Source organism: Fopius arisanus, unplaced genomic scaffold, assembly GCF_000806365.1.
Source record: "Fopius arisanus strain USDA-PBARC FA_bdor unplaced genomic scaffold, ASM80636v1 scaffold00109, whole genome shotgun sequence".
NCBI classification, from domain to species: Eukaryota; Metazoa; Arthropoda; class Insecta; order Hymenoptera; family Braconidae; genus Fopius; species Fopius arisanus.
In genome coordinates this window covers 45,486-65,407 of record NW_011887848.1, presented here as the reverse complement: position 1 = coordinate 65,407, position 19,922 = coordinate 45,486, and the positions used below count along the sequence as shown (strand labels likewise).

The window sequence follows — 19,922 nt, the reverse complement described above, 5'->3', positions numbered from 1 at the left end:
AAATAAATTTCTGATGACTCGATTTGACGTTTGATAATAAACACGTAAAAATTTTGGTATTTTGTCTGTATAATTTATTAATTAATAGAAAAATAGAAAAACTTCTGTAATCATCACCCAATGATTTCCATCCGTTTGGATATTGACCGTCGGGTTATCAGTGATTAGTTGCTCCCGGATCCTCAATAGTCATCATCATTAACGAATAATCCTTAATCGAATTATTTTCACCAAGTGATTCACCATTCCAATGCGAAATCCCAATCAATTTACAATTGACAAATAAATTAATCATTTCCCCGAACTGTCATTCACTGATTTGCGACGTTCCCAGCACTCGAATCATCTGCAAATCACTTCACCATGAAAACAATGAAAAATCTCAGAATCTACGGCAGATATCGAAATTCTCGTTATGACAACTTTTGTAGCGGTAATTCAGATCTATAAAAAAGGTCATTACAAAAATTTTTATATTTCCGGTATATCAGGAGATATTCCTCCAAAACTGGTGAAGAAGCTGGAGCTTGAAATATTTTCGGGTTTTTAATTTGTTAATTTAATTACGCGAGAAAAAATTGAAAAAAAAATCAGAGCCGATTACCTTAATTAGATTTTATAAAAGATTGATATTTTTTCAATATTTTGATTGTATAAATAAATAATAGAAGATTTCTGGGAGGCGTTGACAAATTTCTTGATTTCTTCTCCTCTAATTAGGAAAAATTCTGATTTTAATATTTAATTATTCAAGCAACAAATTCCGACAAATATACAATAATTTCCCGTATAAATAACCAATAAATTTATTTCAATAACAACCAGAAGAAAAATCGTGAATAAAACCGGAGACGAATGCTAAAATATTTGAATAATCAGAATAATTTCCTAAATAATCTTCCAACAAATGTTTGACAACGGAAAATCACTACCAGCTGATTAGCCCGCGATAGCATCCAATTAATCACGCGAAAAAAAAAGACACAAGTGCAGCATTAATAACAATCTTCTAATTTCCTCACGTCCCTTGAGATTCAGAAGCTGTCCGGTGCTATCATTTGACACTTGACCCTTGACACGGTGTCAATATCCAAGAGGCCGAAGTCAGAAACGCTTAATTGAACCCTTCAGACGTACTTCTCCCATCGATCGATCATGTCTAGATCGATCGAATTAAACACCTAGAGTTCGCGAGAAATCCAATTGTGTAAATAAAATTATTGCGCTAACGCATGACGCGGGAAAAATAAAAAAACACATAAGTCCCATCTCGATAATCTCGGTCCAGTGTGGAATCGACTGTCGATCGAATAAATATGTTGATTGGATTTTATCTGGAGAATAGAATAATTGGGAAAGAGAGGAATCAAATTTCGGAGGGATCGAGCTGTGAATTTTAATGGGAAAACCCGCGGGAAATTGTGATCAAGTGAAAATCTCGATGGAATTTCTTCGCAATTGCTTTTTCTCGGGGCTTTCTTGTGAGTAAAGTAAAGTGCAATTAAAGTTCAACTCCTCAGGCACGTGATTTATTATTTAGTTCAAGTTTGAAGTTTTTTATTTTTCGTTTTTCCCGAGTTTTCCGAGTTTTCCGAGTTTTCCGAGTCTTTATCGAGTCGACTTTTCCGGAGGTGAGTGAGTACTTAGAGAATTATAAAAATGACGAGTTTCATATGGTTTATCATTTTAATTAATGATTGTTATCTGGGGATTTGTATTAATTATTAATTATTACTCGTCAAAATATTTCTAGGGAATTTGTTTATATCTCAGAAAATTATTATAAGCCGTAATTCCAGTAAATCCGAGCAATTGTTTATTTACAATTCATGCCATGATAATCGATATTCGAAAATCAAGGGATTTTTAATGATAAATAAATAATTTTAATTAAAAAATTATCAACTGAAATAATTTCTGAGAAGTAATTACCGGTGAATAAAATCGGATTGTTCAGTGAACATCAAGAAAAATCCGGTACCGTAAAAATCGCTTGTTCGAATTATTCCCGTCAACTCGAGTGATGAGAAAAGCCGGGGATTCCCCTGGAGAGAACAGCGGTGTCAGGACGAAATGAGAATGTCAGACCGCTCTTATCAAGGACACTGATATAACGAGAATCAAGATAGCTGGTGAATCCGATAAATAAATAATAACGAGAAAAAATAAATGGTCTACTTCACCTAATTTTTTTTTTTCTCGTTACGCCATTGCAATTGTTCCTGCGAAGACGATTGCGCCCCATCCAGTAACAAGTGTCGATAATTCACTGGGTTGTAGACATAATACTCGTTTGAGCAGTTATAAATTGACGTTATTGGACACACGCTGGGATAATTCACGGTGATACCAATGAATTCATCCTCTTCGGCAAGAAAATAAACCCGAGTACTCGTTTCTGCCCTAAAATCCAGGAAGATTCGATTAAATAAATTTTTTTTAACCGGAGATCAATTATTTTGAGACATGACCTCAATTATGGCTGTATGGTATTTTACGGTTTTTTACGGTTTTAACTGGAAATTTTTCGAAATTGAAAGGTGATAATTATTTTCAAGGTCTTGAAAGTGACAATTTTTCGTGGTTTAATTTGAGACTCGCTAATTGATTCTGGAACGTCTTAATTTATCAATTCATCAATTCATCAATTCATTAATTCATTAATTCTCAAGATAAGTATAAAAAAAAATTGGAAAATAAAAAAATAATTTTCTCGAAGATTGAAGTTCAATAATCCAATAGTTCTCATCTATTTTTGATGGTCGAGTGTTATCAGCAAATGCCTCGCAACGAAATGTTTAATTTACGAACTTTGAACTCACATCACTCGGTTTACATCGATCCACTTCAAGATCAAGACAGCCTGAATACACAGTTTTCATCCGCAATTGATGGAAATAATTTACCTCTGAAACTGGTTTAAACACGAGTGTTTTGAGGCATCACGTGAGATTCCTCTTGCATAATCATTGAGCAATTGCTCCCCTGATTGGAGAACGGATTAATTTGTCAGGAGCAAAACGCGATAGAATCTCTCTCCATCATCCCCTCAACTTCATGCCAAATGATCAATCAATTGAACTCTCTAATTGATACTTTCCCCCGATGATCGAATGATAATTCTGGTCAAAGTGCCCAGATAAGTCAGTGAAATACATCGATACATCATTTTTATTACTCCCGTTAATATTTGTGTTAAACTTCTTGGGGAAAAATTGATTTTAATGCAGTGCGAGGATGGGGATGTTATCATTCTGATTTGAGACCTTGGGAGTGTGTGTTTTTCATCAACAATCATTCAGCGCAAAAGCCTGAGGTGATGCGCGGGCGCCTTTGGATTTTATTTCAATGGTTTATCGGGTAAGACTTCAAGTACTCGAACCAGTGGTTACACACACCCCAGAAGAAGAGGTTCCACTATTTACCACATCTCCAACCAGTGAAGTAATTCAAACATAAAAAAATACTTCAACGCAATTCTCTACTTGTCAAATAAATCATTAGATCCAATTTATCGGAAATAAATTAATTACCCAGTCACTGGTGTATATTTTTTTTTAACTCGGCTGTGAGTGGAATATTTTCTTAACAATTATTATTTTCATTTGGTAAATTTTCAACAATTTCGGGTCAGTGGAGATATTTTTTTAATGTATTCGCATTTATCTGTGAGTGGAATTCATTTTGTTTAATGAATAATCGGGAAAAGTTGTGAACACGACTCCAGTCTGATTTTTACGGAGATAAAATAGTTATAAATAAATAGATTTTAGAAAAATTAAAGAATGATTAGAATTTATCTGCGCGTGGAACATTTTGAAAAATTGATGATAAGAATTCCTTTTTTGATCTCATGGAATCAATTGCATCTCATCAATTTCCCATTTATTATAATTAATTATGGATTGTCTATTTATTATTAATTCTTTAGAATATCAGAGGACGGCACAAAAAATCGAATTAAAAAATTAATTAACGAGAAAGTGAAGGAAAACTTCAGAATTTCCGAGAATATTTTCAATTTTCTCTCAATTTTATGTAGATTTTTTATTTATTTTTATGTTTTTGGTTCTATTCGATTCAACAATTATTCAATATTGCGATTATATATTTAATTGTAGCTGCTATATTGTATAAAATGGAAAAAGGAGACGCGAGGATGTCCCTCGGAGTAAATAAAACTAGTCCAGAACTTCCCATCGAGATGAGATTCAACGAGGGTCACGTGTTGAGTATCATTGCCTACAGTATCCAGATGGTCATCGCAATAATTGGAAACAGTACAGTCCTGTACCTGATCCTGCAGAGGAAGAGATCCAATCGCTCCAGGATCGACACGATGCTGGTGCACCTGGCAGTGGCTGACTTGCTGGTAACCCACACATCCTTTACCCCGAAATATCTCGAGAACTCTGGCTTCCATGGAGACACACAATCAGACATTATTTCTTCAGAATTTAATTTCCCACAAAAAAGTTAAATTCCATTTTTCGCTGATTCGGATAGGTCTCGAGATAATGACGAATAATGAGGAGAAATCAGAGGTTTCTCTGATTTGATGATTCGCTGGATGATGTCAGTCTCTTTACCCCGAAATATCCCGAGAACCCTAGCTTCCATCGAGACACACAATAAGACATTATTTCTTCAGAATTTAATTTCCCACAAAAAAGTTAAATTCCATTTTTCGTTAACTCTGATAGGTCTCGAGATAATGACGGAATAATGAGAAGAAATCTGGAAGATTTTTCTGATTATCGAAAACCTGGTGATTCTGATTTAATGATTCGCGGGATGATTCCAGGTGGCGGTCCTCATGATGCCTCTGGAGATCGGGTGGGCAGCTACGGTTTCCTGGTGGGCTGGGGATGCCATGTGTCGGATTATGGCATTTTTTCGGATGTTTGGGATTTATTTATCGTCAATCATTCTCGTTTGCATCAGCGTCGATAGGTAAATAAATAGCGTCGACTAAATACCATCAACTGCTTCTTTTTTCTCTCATGCTTTCTCTTCTGGCTACAGGTATTACGCGGTCCTCAAACCCCTGCAACTGATGGATGTCGACAGGAGAGGAAAAATAATGCTCATCGGGGCCTGGATGGGGGCTATCCTGTGCTCAGCACCCCAGGTCGGTTAAATTTTCCCGGATTTTCTCAAACCTCATGGAACATGTAACAATAATTCTCTAATGAATCCCGCAAAAAATTATTGCCATCTCAAATTATTGAATGAACTAATCTTCGTTAATTTATTATAATTGATAGGAAAGAGTTATAATTTCGTGGAAAATACGACAATAATTATAATGAAAATCAATTAAATCAATTAAACGATAATTAATTAAAATCAATTACATCATGAAATAATAATAGAATCCCAAATCAGAAAATCAGGAAATGATAATTAAATAAATAAATAAAAAATATTGAATAAAGAAAAATACAATATAATTATAATTCTGTTAGCATTAATTTTTCAGTGTTTTAATTGTTAAATTGATTTTCTTCTCAGATGATGGTTTTCCGGGTGGAAATCCACCCCAACTTCACGGACTACGCACAGTGCATCACCCTAAATTCATTCGCGAATGACAGTCATGCACTAACGTACTCCCTTTTTGGTATGATAATGACGTACTGCATCCCCTTGATTGTAATCATCTTCACGTACTCCAGTATTCTACTGGAAATATATAAAAAATCACGAGCGTCAATGCACGGTGAGTAGTGAAATCCCAATAAAAAAGATCACCTAGAGAAAATCCGTTCCGTTTCCAAAAATATATCCAGAAAGAATTGAAATAAATATTTATTCATACAATTCATTCCAAATTCAGAAATTAATTTTGAAAATGCACTGAGAGATATAATAAACTTCTCTCAAATTAATTCTTACTGCATTTACTTGCGAGGGAATGTAGATAATTGTGTGAATAATTAAAATCTCTATGAACATTATAACAATTTAATTTGCAATTGATTATATATTGTAATTAGGAAATTGGCTAGGTAATTAATTCATTAGTGATGACTTATTTAATTTTCTGTGTAATTAAATTATTGAATTCAATTATTCATTGCGGCGGGAAAATTTGCTATTATCGTGTGATGATTAGAATGTCATGAAGATTATTGAGTGAAAAAGTTTTAACGACAATGAGGAATTGTTTAACATTTAGACAGAATACGGAGGTCATCGCTGGGCTTTCTGGGGAAGGCTAAAATACGGACCCTCAAGATGACGATCATCATTATTTTAGTTTTCTTCATTTGCTGGACTCCATACTACATAATGTGCATGTGGTGAGTGATAATAATAATTAATAAATAATAACAAATCGTTTTTCATGGAAAAACTCAGAGGAAATTGACGTCTCGCTTCACAAATATTTGAACGGATCTCCCGAAGATTTTATAATTGAAAATCATGAAAATTGAGAGGAAAGAATTTTAATAGATGAATTAAATTTATATAAACAAATTAAGGGATAAATCAATTAAAGAGTATTATTTATCTATTCTTTTTTGCATAACTAAATAAAAAATTTATTAATTATCCACTCAATTACTTTAAAAAAATGATAAAATCCTGAAAAAATTAGTTGAACTTTTATTTATATAACGGAACTTCGAGAAAAATGGGCGTACATCCATCAAGATTTGATTTTTGAGTGTTAATTCCCCGAATTGACTAATTGATTTATCGATTCAGGTACTGGATTGACCCGAAAAGTGCGAAAGCAGTGGATCTCCGTGTGCAAAAGGGTCTCTTCATTTTTGCATGCACCAACTCCTGCATGAACCCCATCGTCTACGGTGCCTTCAACATCCGGAGGAATAACAAAGTGAGTGTCAGTTGAATTTTCTCCATCATTTATCTCTTCATTTGCTGTTTCATTTGTTCGATAATCCTTGTAGAAACCCATGAGAGCACCCACCCTTGAGACCCGGGTAACACCACTATCTCTGTCAGTAAGACTCGTCGACTGATAATAATTCATTGTAAAAGGATATGTGTTCATGATGAATCCAAAGAAAAATCCTGGTGAATGATTTTTCCACCGCGCACCGGATTTTCACCAATTCTTTTTAAAATTATTTATTCAATGGTTCACCAAAGATTATTCATTCTCGTAACTTATTGTTTGTAATTATTTGTAGAATTAAACGACATTTTTATCATTTTTTTAATCGACTTTTTTGTTATTTTTCCCATACATAATCTTTCTCTCATCTTTGTTTTGTTGTGTAATAATTATTCTAGGTGTTTGTTAGTTTAAAATTGTTTATGCATTTGCAGGAATGGGTACTGGGAATTTTTATTGTTTTTGATTTTCATTGAAAATCACAACAGGAAATCTTGTTTGAAAATTAAAGAATTCATTGTTTTTGTTCTTAAATTATTTGAAAATCAAGGGAATTCTTGATTTTTTAAATTAATTACTCTGTGTAATGATGAAAACCAGGAAAATTCTGAGGAAATTAAAAGTTCGTAGCATTTTCGTTCAGAGAATTTAATTGAGTTGTTAACAGGAAATAAAAACTTCATGTTCCACTAAAAAAAATAACACTCCCTCATCATTTTCTCGAATCCAATAAAATTCCATTTCCCGAGAATTCCCGTCACATTTCCCATGGAATTAAAACCAAAAATCGAACACTGCAAAATGAGAAATGAAAATTTCTCATTGAAAAATAAAATAAAATTCCACTAAAAACCTAATCATTTGAATTTTCCTCATAATTTCCCCTAAAATCTGACTAAATTTCCATTCCACGGGAATTCCCGTGACATTTCCCCAAAAATAAAACCAAAATCACCAGTAAAATAAAAAACCGCTTTATCTGTCCCAAAAAATAATTTTTAAATATAAAACCTGGAAATTCGAAGAAGCGCTCTTAATGAATTTCCAAAAGATCAGTGTAAAATGAATAGATAAAAATTTTCAGAACTCGACATCGCAGCATGGAGGAACAATTGGCAAGAAGACATCAGTAGAAAATGTCGTATGTCGTGTGTCATGGAAGCGTCCAGAGACAGGCTCTCTGGAGCCTAGTCTTCACGAGGAAATTCCAGAAGCAGATGTTTCCCTCGACATCGACAATCAGCTGTCACACACCATCAGGAAAAATCATGACAGTAAGACCGAGAGCCACTCCAGACTCTTCATTAATTTTCGATTGATCCCTTATCACCCCTTATCATTCCAATCAATCATTTGGAAATTAAGAAATAAATTGTATTTCACTTAATCGTTATTGCATCATTTATTTTCTCGATTTTCTTTATTATCTCAATTTTCTCTATTTAAAAACTCGCCAGTAATAATTATCATTGAATTATGAAGTAATTATGGATGTTTGACACTTGTTTGTTAGTTAATTTAATTTTTCAATCACATGAATGTTCTGTAGATTTTTTTTTGTATTAAAAATTGGAGAGAGATTACTGAATGTTTATCATTTTTTTTTGTTGATTTAATTAATTCATTGGGTGGCATTTATTGTTGGGATTGTTGTTTTCATTGCAGCAATTTTTTAATGAAAATATTTAGATATTTTGGTTTCAGTCGGCAACGGGAGAGTGTGAGGAAAAATCGTCGGAGTATAAATCGGCACTGAATTTCTATAATTAGTCCGATAATCAATCCCAATTAATTATTGGGGACTTCTGAGAGCAGAAAATTTATTAATAATTGAAAATCACTGATTCAGTGGTGGGACGAGGCGGTAATGAATTTTTAGAGAGAAGATTAATTAATTAAAAGAGAGGATTAATTATTGTGGAAGTCTGTTACTCAGTGTTGAGGAGTTAAATTAATTAGTAAAAATAGTGGAATTTTTTAATTGATAAACCAGTGGAGGCTTCTGGTGGATCTCTTCGAGTCGAAATGGTGAGCTATTATTCGTATTTCATTTTATGTCTCTTGTTTAATGAGTAATTAGTGGATTCAAGATGGTGGGTGGAACCACTTCCCACATATTCTCATACACTCCAACGAGAATTTTCTTGACTCTTAATTTTAATGGTAATAAAAATTAATGAGCATGGGATTTTATTCAATTTTGGGAGGAGTTTTCACTTTAATGGAAAGGGCAAGACGAATTTTTTCATTTTTAAATTCACGAATGCTGTATTAAACAAATAAAAAGTCTATAAATATTTTCACTAAATCTTCGTAGGAAATTAATTTGTGGAATTAATTATAAATGGTAAAGATAGGAACCGAATAAAATGAAATCGCAATAGATAAATCAAATTGTGGGAAGAAAACAATTTTTTGTTATAAACAATTCCGGAGTAAATCCGAAAAATCAGAAAATTCGAATTTTGCACTTTTTCAAAACATCGATTAATCTTAAAAAATATTGATTTTAACCGAAAATATGAGAAGACCTTTTCTGTCCAAAATTTATCGACCAATAAAAGAAGTCATTAGATATTTTCCCATTGAGTCGATAGTTTTGAAGATAAATGGATAATATAAACGAAAGACAATAAAATGATGATTACGGAGTGAATTCCGGGAAATTAATTTTCATTCCTGAATTCTCGGATGAAAATCTTTCGGATTTCTGTTTTTCCGGATGATTCCGACATCTCCACGTGTTCATTCCTCCTATTTACGGATCACAACGGAGGAAAACCAAAACGTGAGAAAAATAAATATAAAAATAAATACATGAGCCGTGGGCGCCGTATAAAACTCAGTGGAATGAGTTTCTTCGGTCCAGTGCTGATGCTGACCGTTTACCACACGCGTCTCCTCAAGTAAAGTGCATTACGGATAATTATTATAATTAAAAAACAGTAATTAATTGGAGTGACCCCCAAGAACTGGTGTTTTTCATAAATAATTTATCGATTTAATCGTGATGGTGGGACTCAGGGGGGTGGCAACTACCCTCCTCCTTACAACATTTTCGGTAATTGTTATCGCAATCACCTACGACGAAGGTAATTAATAAATTAATTAAATACAACAATTGATATCATGGAAAAATAACTCATATTCGATATTCTCGCTAATCACCCGATTATCTCAAAAACCGTTTGTCACACTGAAAAAGTTCAAAGGAATTTTTCGTGGGAAATTTAAGTCTCCACAAAAAATTTTTTATCACTTTTTATCGTAGAGCCATTTTTTATCGAGATAATCCCACGTTTAATGGAGGGAAAAAAATCAGCGAAGTGTGGTGTTATAATTTTGTGTTTGCGTTTTTTTTTTCGCGAGTTTTTGGCGTCCTGGGGGTAATATCAATGATAAACTCTTCGAAGAGGTCGAGTGGGTAATGAAGATAATTTTTTTAGGTCAAATTGTAAAAATAAATCACTCGGAAATCGAATTAAATGATTTTCCTCTCGATTAATAAATTAGAAATGGAACTCTCTAGATCAGTAAATCACTATTAGATTAATTAATTAACCGGCGATTATTTATGTCGATGATTGGAGAGTTTGAGATTTTTATTTTGGTTTTCGGGGAAAGGCCCCAATTTTTTTTCATTCTTTTCCACAAACAGATTTCTTCTCCAGCGCACGCCAACTGTCTATTCTTATTCACGGAAACATAACACTCTGGATATTTATAACTATCCCGATGCTAACTATGAAAAACAGTCGTCATGTCTTCCCGGGTCATGGGAGTTTGTCAAAAATAAAAATGCATTAAATAAATAAATAAAGAGAGCAACATTGCGGCATCTCACGTGCAACCAAAAAGCGAAAACCAGTCTCCCCTTTGCGAGAAAATTCCGGTAGTTACATAGTTGGTTGTCTCCACGGTCACTGAATGAGTTCAATCAACTCTATTATTATTTCATAAACAACCGGTGGAAATAAACAAATGGAAATCACAAAAAAACCCGAATTCTCCACTTCACAAAAAAATTCACACTGTAATTACTTCTATATCTCGTTAATTATGGGCCTCACTAAAAAATAGTAATAATGTTTTCTCTGGAGAATTTCATTGTCTACAAAAACGTCTGATACCATTTTTTTCTACGAATGCTAGTTACGGAGAGAATTACGTAATTATCATAATCCACGATAATCAAACAAAATCCCAACAGTTTTGGAGAATTGATCTTAGTTCGAGATTATCTAAATAATTATAGGGTTTAGAGAAAAATGTTATTTTACTTTTTTCCAGCAAATTCAATTTTCAAAAGAAAACTCAAGTGACATTTTCCTGTAAAATCATTGACAGCCGAGATAATGAATTTTCCATCTGACATTTTTTTTTCAATTTAAATTCTTCCGGATTTTATTCACAAGATTTTATTCTAAATTCATGGAATAACGTAAAACGTTATTATTCATCGAACGTTACGATATCTCCTTTTGTTTATAACGGTTTCGCTCAAATAGGTAATGATGCAGTGAACGCACTAGCAGTGGTTCATAGTTCGTAACTTTACTAAAAGGGAAATTGTAATTACTCGGTTTTCTTTGAGCTAACGAATCGTCACAAATGCGATGTATTTATTGAGCAATTGGGGTCCAGTATTTGGGTCAAAGTCTTGATTTTATACGGTATTTAACACTCGTGAGTGCATCTATCCAATTGTCCATTAAATAATCGTGCAATCCATTTTTTTTTCATCAAAAAACAAATTGAGAGATTGGAATAATAACGAATTTTTTTCCAATTCATTTCTCCGGGTGTTATAATTTTTTCTGTGGGCTAATTATTTTCCACCATTGATTGACCCACGCAGGACTCATAATTGTTCTAATTACCATAGGAGGAATGATGATGTTGAGAGACTGGAGTTACTGATTCGATTGAAATGATGCAACGAGATATTTTTTTGTTCTTGATTCACTCAATGACTAACGATTAAATCAGACTTCGATGAATCATTGAAAGAATAAATCCTGAGAGATGGATTTTTTCTCCTCTTTGAATTACAAAATAATCCGCTAAGTAATTCATAATCACTTCATTACCTGTGTTGCCTCCTTAATGCACTCATCAATTATTCAATTATCTCAATAACGAGTGGTCCCAGAAAAAAATGTCACAAATGATTTTCACGGAGAATTTAATTCTCTATAAAAAATTCTGATACCACTTTTCTTCAAAAACCGCTCGTTACCGAGATAATTGGATAATTACTGAACCCTCAAAAGTGGAAAGCGTTTCCGGAAGCTTGGAGAGTTCATCTGTAATTTTCGAATTACCTCGAAAATTATTGAGTTTGGATGAAAATGGTATTAGACTTTTTTATGGGGAATTTGATTACCTAAAAAAAAGTTTATTGATGTTTTGTTGTAAAATCACTGGGTATTAAGGTAATTGAAGAATTGCCGAAGCCTGCGGAGCTACTGTCGAATAATAATGGTTTTTTACATTTTTTCTTCAGGTTTAACTAGGAGTTTTGAAGAAGCTCAGAATGACGATGTCTTTGCAATTGTCGTAAGACATCCACGGGAGAAAAAATTCAGTCATCATGCGGGTAAACAGACCCTCATGGCGACCAAATATGGAAATCCCACAACAAAATTTCTATTCATGTTTGATTCTACATTGGATCGAGGTAATAAACTCCAAGACGATTTGTTGTAACAATTTACCACTCATCATTTAATTCCTTTAATTCCATTCACTCAAGATTTTGATAGTAATTGATAATTATAGATTAATATGTATTTTTTAGTCATTTTGGAGACTGTAATAGACAAGAGCGACGGAAGACAAGAAATAGAAATAGGAATCGTGAATGGTTCTGAACCGAAGAGAACTATAATTTTCATGGTTCACCAGAAAAAGCCGAATTCCAAAATGGAAGTTTATGTCGATTGCCATCTAATTGGATCAATTCCCCTGAACGTGACATTCAGAGAGGCCATGGATCAGCGACTGGAGGAATCGACTTTCCAAGTGGTAATTGAAAGAGGAAAGATTCAAAGGGGCAAAACCCTAACACTAGCAATGTTACCGTAAAAATGAGATAAATCTTTCTTATAGGAAATTCAATTCTCTAAAAAAAAAGTTCAATGACATATTTCTCTAGAACCGCTCATTACCGAAATAATTACGTAATTATCAAAACCCATGGAAATTTGTGAAAACTCCTTGAAATTTCGACTGGTGTAATTTTATTTCGGGATTATCTGATAAATTATCGGGTTTAGAGGAAAATGTTATTGGAGTTTTTTGTGGAAAATTGAATTCTCAACAAAAAAAGTGGAGTGACATTTTTCTCGAAAACCACTCATAACCGAGATAATCACACAATTACTAAACACAATGAGAGAATATTTTCAGGCTACACCCACGCACTTGATAAATAGACTAACCCAGAAATCTCAATCTGAATTTCCCAATCTCAGTAGCACAAATATGGGCGTATCCGCAAGACTGTCATCCCCCGATTTTTATCCCGATAAATAAAAAACAAATAAAATAATAAAAATGAATGCAGGAGGTGCACTGACTGCGTCTGCGAGTCTCAACTCTCGTGGGACGGACTAGATTCTAAATATGGAATGAAGAGATTGAGGAATCAATCTGGAGTTCGCCCACGATTTTTGTCTACACTCAATTCCAATTCGCCAGGATTTTCACTTTTATCTCCCAAGACTTTCTCCCGATGAATAAAACATCAATTTATCCCTTTTTTACCCATTAGAGAATAAATAAAGGATTTCTTTCCTGAGGAAGTTCCTTAATTCTATTCTAATCCACCTACTGACTAGATCACATCAATAAAAGACTTTTAACTATTATAATGATGTTATTACAATAATTAATAATTATTGTCTATTAGTTCAGGGAGAGAAAGTACAGCCTGAAGATCTACAGGGGCTCGAGGATCCGAGACGGATGGAAACATGCGGATTGTCTCTCAAATAATTTACGAGACGTCGATTACGATTTTGCCAGTAGCAACGTCTCCACGAGAGTGAGGAGAAGAGGAGATCAGCCTAGTATCCACACCATCGATGAAATAAGTACGTCGATGGAGATATTATAAAAAATTATAAAAAAGTCATCTCCTCTTCAAAAATCATATTCTGAACCGATTTTTTTTCCAGACGGTTGCATCGGCGAGCGTACGTTAATAAAAACCCTGAATTCACTAATTGAATTTACGAAACGAATTTGGGAAGAGCTTCAGATAAACGTGAGTCACAGAAATGAATGTGAATAATTTTTAAAAAGACCCGAATAAAAGTCCAGAATGAGGAATTCATTTTTTTTAACAGACTCAGGAGACGCGGTACATCCGGAAGCTTGTGGAGGAGTGTAACGCCTGCAAGCCAGGATTCATCGGTGATCTAATTAATTAATTAGTTAAATTAGTGTTCCTTACATTTCTGGCAGTTACGGGAATTTGGAATCGATTTCTTTTTTTTTTGGAATTGTAGTGATGCCGACGACACCTCCACCTCCACCTCGACCAACGTGCAGCTACAATCCACCGCATTGTCATGCAGCTGCTGCATGCAGGGACACAGTCTCAGGTCCAACCTGTGTCTGTCCTCCAGGTTGGATGGGAAATGGCATCCAGTGTGAACGGGTTCGCACTTGCCAGGAAAATCCATGCTTCCAGGGTGTCAGGTGTGAAGACTCCAGTCGAGGCTACAGGTAATTACTCATCTATGTAGTTAATTATCTGAAATAATTATGAAGAAATTAGTTGTCTTAATTGGAAAAAATTAGATATTTTAAACGGAAATTCCGAGAATTTCATTATTAATTCTTCATTTGCTGTGAATTTTTAGGAAAAATCAGTCATTAGAGACTCCAATAAATTTTTTTTTTCGATCAAATTAAATAATCCCTTCAGAGAAAAAATTATGACAAACAGATGAATTATTCAAAATTACTAATAAGCTAACCGTAACTTCGTCGATAAAATTAATTAAACAAAATAAATAAAATATTTCTTACCCTCTGGGAAAATAAATTCAGTTGCATTAAATAGAACTAGCAGATTCATATTTTCATCTGTGAGAGACGTAATCAGATGTTTAATTGAATGGACAAATGGAATAGAATTAATTTGTCGTTCCCCTAGATGTGGATCCTGTCCCCCAGGATTCACCGGTGACGGGGAGCGTTGTTCCCGGGTTATGAATCACTGCGAGAGAAATCCCTGTGGTCACGGTGGCTCCTGTCATCCTCACCAGGAGCATCCTTACTTCCGGTGTCAGGGTTGTCTCTCTGGTTTCGTCCTAGTTGGATCTGAATGTCGTGACGTTGATGAGTGCGATCTTCACAATCCCTGTGGGCCACAGCAGGAGTGCAAGAACACACCGGGGTCTTACAGGTGCGACCGTCCAACCTGGAACAATTATTAGAAATATGAGCACGTAGAATTATCCTGACGCTGTGGAGTTAATCCTTTCGAGATTGTCTATCAAATTTTTTTTTTCTCGATCAATGAAATGAGATGATACATTAAATTTCAACGATTTATTGCACTTCTCAATTCGTGAGATCGTATTGTTCATTTTCACAGTTTAAAAGATTAATTTTTTCTTCTCTTCGTCTCTGCACTCCTCTACTTGTACTTAAATACTTGTAATTACATAAAAAAAGGTATTCGAAAGGAAAAATATTGTGAAAATAAGATAGATCGAATTTAATTATTACGTTCCTCTTCCCCTTTTAGATAAAGAGAATAATTATTCTGGAACGAAGTTGTAAATTATTGTTGAATTCTCATTTTTTTATTAATTATCAATCATTGATTAATCGTTCACTGGAGTTTATGAATGGAATTAAATAGTAGTTGTCGATTTATCTCGGAAGCTATCGATTTGAGAGGAAAATACTAGAGGACTTTTTTGGAGATTATTAAATACTCGATGAAAAATGTCTTCTGATATTTTCTCGTAGAGTCTATGGATTTTGAGATTTATCGGTGTTTGAGGGTCATTGCCATTTCATTTACCACTTCGATGCTGAATTGATCGTTCCGACGGAGTTTAGGGCTTTATTTTCTACAAATTGTGAATATGGAGGTGTGAAATTGAGTGAGAGAATGGATGGGTGATCAATAAATAAGTCAATATTTACCCACCCAAATTCGGTGTAAATGCCTGCTGCCCGTCGATAGATGCGTACAGTGTCCTGCGGGTTTCCGAGGCTCCAGATCTGGTTGTGTGGATGTCAACGAGTGCAATGATGGACGAAATGCTGGATGTGTACCCAATTCTCAGTGCATTAATACTGAGGTGAGTTCAAACCAATATTTCTCATCAATCCATTCTAAATTATCCCTAAAAATCGAAAATTCTAATAAAAAAACTGTAAAAAAAATGCAGAACACTCCACTAAATCATGATAATTATTATTAATTATTGAATTTTCCAAGAAGATGAACGAAAAGCAGAATTCAATACTTTTTCCATTGACAATAAAAAAATCAAACCTGATTCTATGAGAAGAGAAAATATCAATATTTTAAATATTAATGAATATAATTTAGAAGAACTATTTTAATTGTCTCGAGAATTAATCACTTGTGAGTGAAATAACGATTTCTAGATCTTTTCCATGGGAAATTAAAGTCTCGCCGAAAATGTGGGATGACGTAATTGCAATCATATTACTTAATTTCGTTTGGTTTTTTTCTTTTTTTATAATTTCAGGGCTCGTTTAGATGTGGCCCTTGTCTTCCAGGATTTACGGGCAATCAAACGGTGGGATGTCATGAAGCTGGTAATATCTGCCCTGATAGAATTACAGTCTGTCATGAACGAGCTTCCTGCAAGTGTATCGTACCAAACGTTGAATACACTTGTCAGGTAATTTCGGCTTCAATAATTAACAACAAACACTCAATTACCAAAAAGACAAACCATAACAAATCGATAGGTTTGAGTCTTCAAGAAATATCTCGGAATCTAAAAGAGATACCGAAATTTTCATAATAAACTTTTTTGCAGAGTAGAATGTGCCCTGTAAAAAAGATTCTATAAAAATTTCTGTATCTCTCTTAGATTCGGAGATATTCCTCGAAAACTTACCGATTTTTTAAGTCGACTGTTTCCTTGCCAGTTTGGGGCTAATTAGAAATGGTTAATTAATTTATTTATTAATTTTTGGACTTGGGAATTGTTGTAGTGTCAAGTCGGATGGGCTGGTGATGGTTACGTCTGCGGATTGGATACTGATAATGACGGCCATCCCGACGAAGAGCTGAGAAGTGATGGAGAAATCATTGACGCCGATAATTGTCGATACGTACCCAACAGCGGCCAGGAAGACGCTGACGGAGACGGGATAGGAGACGCCTGTGACGACGACGCCGACGATGATGGGGTCCTAAATTCCTCCGACAATTGCCCTCTGGATGCCAACAGGGAACAGGAAGACACAGATCGCGATCGCAAGGACGAAATCGGCGACGTCTGCGATAACTGCCCCTCGGTCTATAATCCAGATCAAAAGAACACCGACGGAGATGCTTTAGGAGACGCCTGCGATCCTGACATCGACAATGACGGTAACACCGCAATAACAATTAAACAATAATTCCCAATTAAACAATCAAATCGCCTGAGCCCCTCGCGATTTCCCCGAAATATCTCCGAATTTGAAGGAGATACCGAAATTCTTCTCACGACCTCTTTTGTAGACTGGACTCTCCCCTACAAAAAAGGTCTCAATAAAAATTTCGCCATCTCTCCCAGATTCTGAAGAATTCCGCAAAAACTTACCGATCGCCCGATTACCTACTGCTAAATCGCTGCAAAATTAATCAATGCAATTAATGCAGGTCTTCTGAATGACAACGACAACTGTCCGTACATTAAAAATGAGGATCAGTATGACAGGGATGGGGATGGTATTGGAGATGCCTGTGACAATTGTCCAACAGTATCAAATCGCAATCAGGGGGATGCAGATAAGGACGGAGTGGGTGATGTTTGCGATAACAATCGCGATAGAGACAGAGATGGATATCAAGATGACATTGACAATTGTCCAGACTTCCCCAATGCAGATCAACGAGACACTGATAACGATGGGAAAGGAGATGCCTGCGACGATGATATCGATGGTGATGGGGTGCCCAATATCGTTGATAATTGTCCTTACGTGTACAATCCTCGACAGGAGAGAACAAAAGGTAATCAATAAACAATTTATTATCAATCATTTAGCATGACTAATTCCCTTTCTAGAGTCCCTGACCTAAATTTTTCATTATCCTTTGAGGAGAGTGACTTGAAATTGTAAAATTATTTCGTTTTCACCTCCTGCAAACGTTTGCAATCTTCTAAAATAGGTGGACCAAGTGGAGACGCATGCTGGGATGACAACGACAACGACACGATAGCAAATCCCTACGACAACTGCCCGAACAACAGCCAAATCTGGACGACGGACTTCAGGAAATACGAGACTATTGCCCTGGATCCCGTTGGAGATGCCCAGGTCGACCCCAACTGGCTCATTCATGACGATGGAGCTGAGATTACTCAAACTATCAACAGTGATCCTGGAATTGCCATTGGTAATTTTTCATTCTCCATAAAATGAGAAATCTGAGAAATTTTCGGCGACCCCCAGAGTCGATGGGATATCTCGAGATCTATCGGAGATAGTGAAATTTGAAGAGGAGATTTTTTGTAGGGCAGAGAAAAATCTAAAAAAAAGTTCCCATAGAGATTTGTCTGTCTGCCTCAGATTTCGAGATATCGACCAGAAACGACGTGTGTAATTCTGATTTTTTGGTAATCCTCAGGTCTGGATAAATTCGCTGGAGTGAACTACGAGGGGACGATGTTCGTGAACACAGACATCGATGACGACTACATAGGGTTTGTGTTTGCCTACCAGAACAACCGGAAATTCTATGTTGTGATGTGGAAGAAGAGTCCGCAAACGTACTGGCGTTCTGAGCCCTTCAGAGCGGTTGCAGAGCCTGGAATTCAGCTAAAACTCGTTGATTCAGAGACAGGACCTGGTAGAGAGCTGAGGAACAGCCTCTGGCACACAGAGAGCACCCCTAACCAGGTGACCCTCCTCTGGAAGGACCCTCAGAATGTCGGATGGAAGGAGAAGACCTCCTACAGGTGGGAATTGCTCCACAGACCCAGAATCGGACTGATCAGACTCTGGATCTACCAGGGGGAGAAGACTGTCGCTGATTCAGGGAACATCTTTAATTCTGTCCTCAAAGGAGGGAGACTGGGGGTCTTCTGCTTCTCCCAGGAGATGATCAGGTGGTCTCACCTGCAGTACAGCTGCAGAGGTCAGTTCATTATCCCCTCCTAAATACATAAAAAATCACAAGTCGAACGTTCGAAGAATCGTACATTTCGAAGAATATCTCTTAATCGAAAAAAAATATCGAAATTTTGTGAAGAACTTTTTTGGAGAACGGAATGAGATCTACAAAAAAGATATCCACTATGATTTTCGTATCTCTTTCAGATCCAGAGATATTCCGCTTGATTCATTAATTCAGTGGTTTTGTTGTACAATTCTTGGAGTTGAAAATCATTGGATTATTGTTTTTATTCGCAGAAACTGTTCCCAAGATCGTCTACGACGAGCTGCCATCCGACCTCCAATCGAAAGTCGGGATTGACTCACCGAAGTATTAATAAAAGAAACTCCAGAGGAAATGATAGACTAATATATTTAAACAATGAATCTATTTTTTTGAATGAATAATAGTGAATACGAGGGATGAGAGAAGACAATGTAATGGGGCTAGGTAGAATCATTGAGTCGAAATGTTCAACGTCATTTTATTATACATGTAAGACACAAAGACGTTCATGACTTTGTTAATAATCATTCAATAACGTTTTTTATTTCACATGTTTAGTCCCTGTAAATGAAAATCCGCATGTGTATAAATGCCTCTTCAACAGAACTTGAAATTTCAGTTTTTTTTTACGTTTTTTTTTTTCAATTTTTTCGCTTTTTGTTTTTGGTATTA

At 35.3% G+C, this 19,922-nt stretch overlaps 2 protein-coding genes and 1 long non-coding RNA gene across 4 annotated transcripts; 2 read left to right on the top strand and 1 right to left on the bottom strand.

Moving 5' to 3' along the window:
- Nucleotides 1–23: 23 nt before the first annotated feature.
- Nucleotides 24–3,127, bottom strand: LOC105271383 (uncharacterized). The gene is made up of 3 exons (XR_892646.1): nucleotides 2,823–3,127; nucleotides 2,184–2,403; nucleotides 24–346 (listed from the first exon to the last, which is right to left on the bottom strand). It is a non-coding gene; the product is annotated as an uncharacterized lncRNA (long non-coding RNA).
- Nucleotides 1,110–8,431, top strand: AkhR (Adipokinetic hormone receptor). Of its 2 annotated transcripts, none has more exons than XM_011312911.1 (8): nucleotides 1,110–1,631; nucleotides 4,122–4,372; nucleotides 4,805–4,953; nucleotides 5,026–5,131; nucleotides 5,515–5,722; nucleotides 6,182–6,305; nucleotides 6,715–6,847; nucleotides 7,953–8,431. In XM_011312911.1, exons 2-8 carry the CDS (start codon nucleotides 4,139–4,141, stop codon nucleotides 8,253–8,255), a joined length of 1,257 nt encoding a protein of 418 aa, XP_011311213.1. In that variant the 5' UTR covers nucleotides 1,110–1,631; nucleotides 4,122–4,138; the 3' UTR covers nucleotides 8,256–8,431. The 2 variants fall into 2 exon arrangements, with proteins under 2 accessions (XP_011311213.1, XP_011311214.1); XM_011312912.1 differs by lacking the exon at nucleotides 1,110–1,631 and adding an exon at nucleotides 3,549–3,568.
- A 1,313-nt stretch (nucleotides 8,432–9,744) lies between these two features.
- Tsp (Thrombospondin) lies at nucleotides 9,745–19,856 on the top strand. The gene is made up of 15 exons (XM_011312906.1): nucleotides 9,745–9,960; nucleotides 12,375–12,548; nucleotides 12,669–12,895; nucleotides 13,782–13,965; nucleotides 14,050–14,138; nucleotides 14,221–14,287; nucleotides 14,383–14,602; nucleotides 15,036–15,287; nucleotides 16,080–16,197; nucleotides 16,615–16,770; nucleotides 17,090–17,471; nucleotides 17,745–18,098; nucleotides 18,258–18,485; nucleotides 18,717–19,226; nucleotides 19,502–19,856. The coding sequence occupies exons 1-15, from the start codon at nucleotides 9,879–9,881 to the stop codon at nucleotides 19,579–19,581; spliced, it is 3,123 nt and encodes a 1,040-aa protein (XP_011311208.1). The 5' UTR covers nucleotides 9,745–9,878; the 3' UTR covers nucleotides 19,582–19,856.
- Nucleotides 19,857–19,922: the final 66 nt, after the last annotated feature.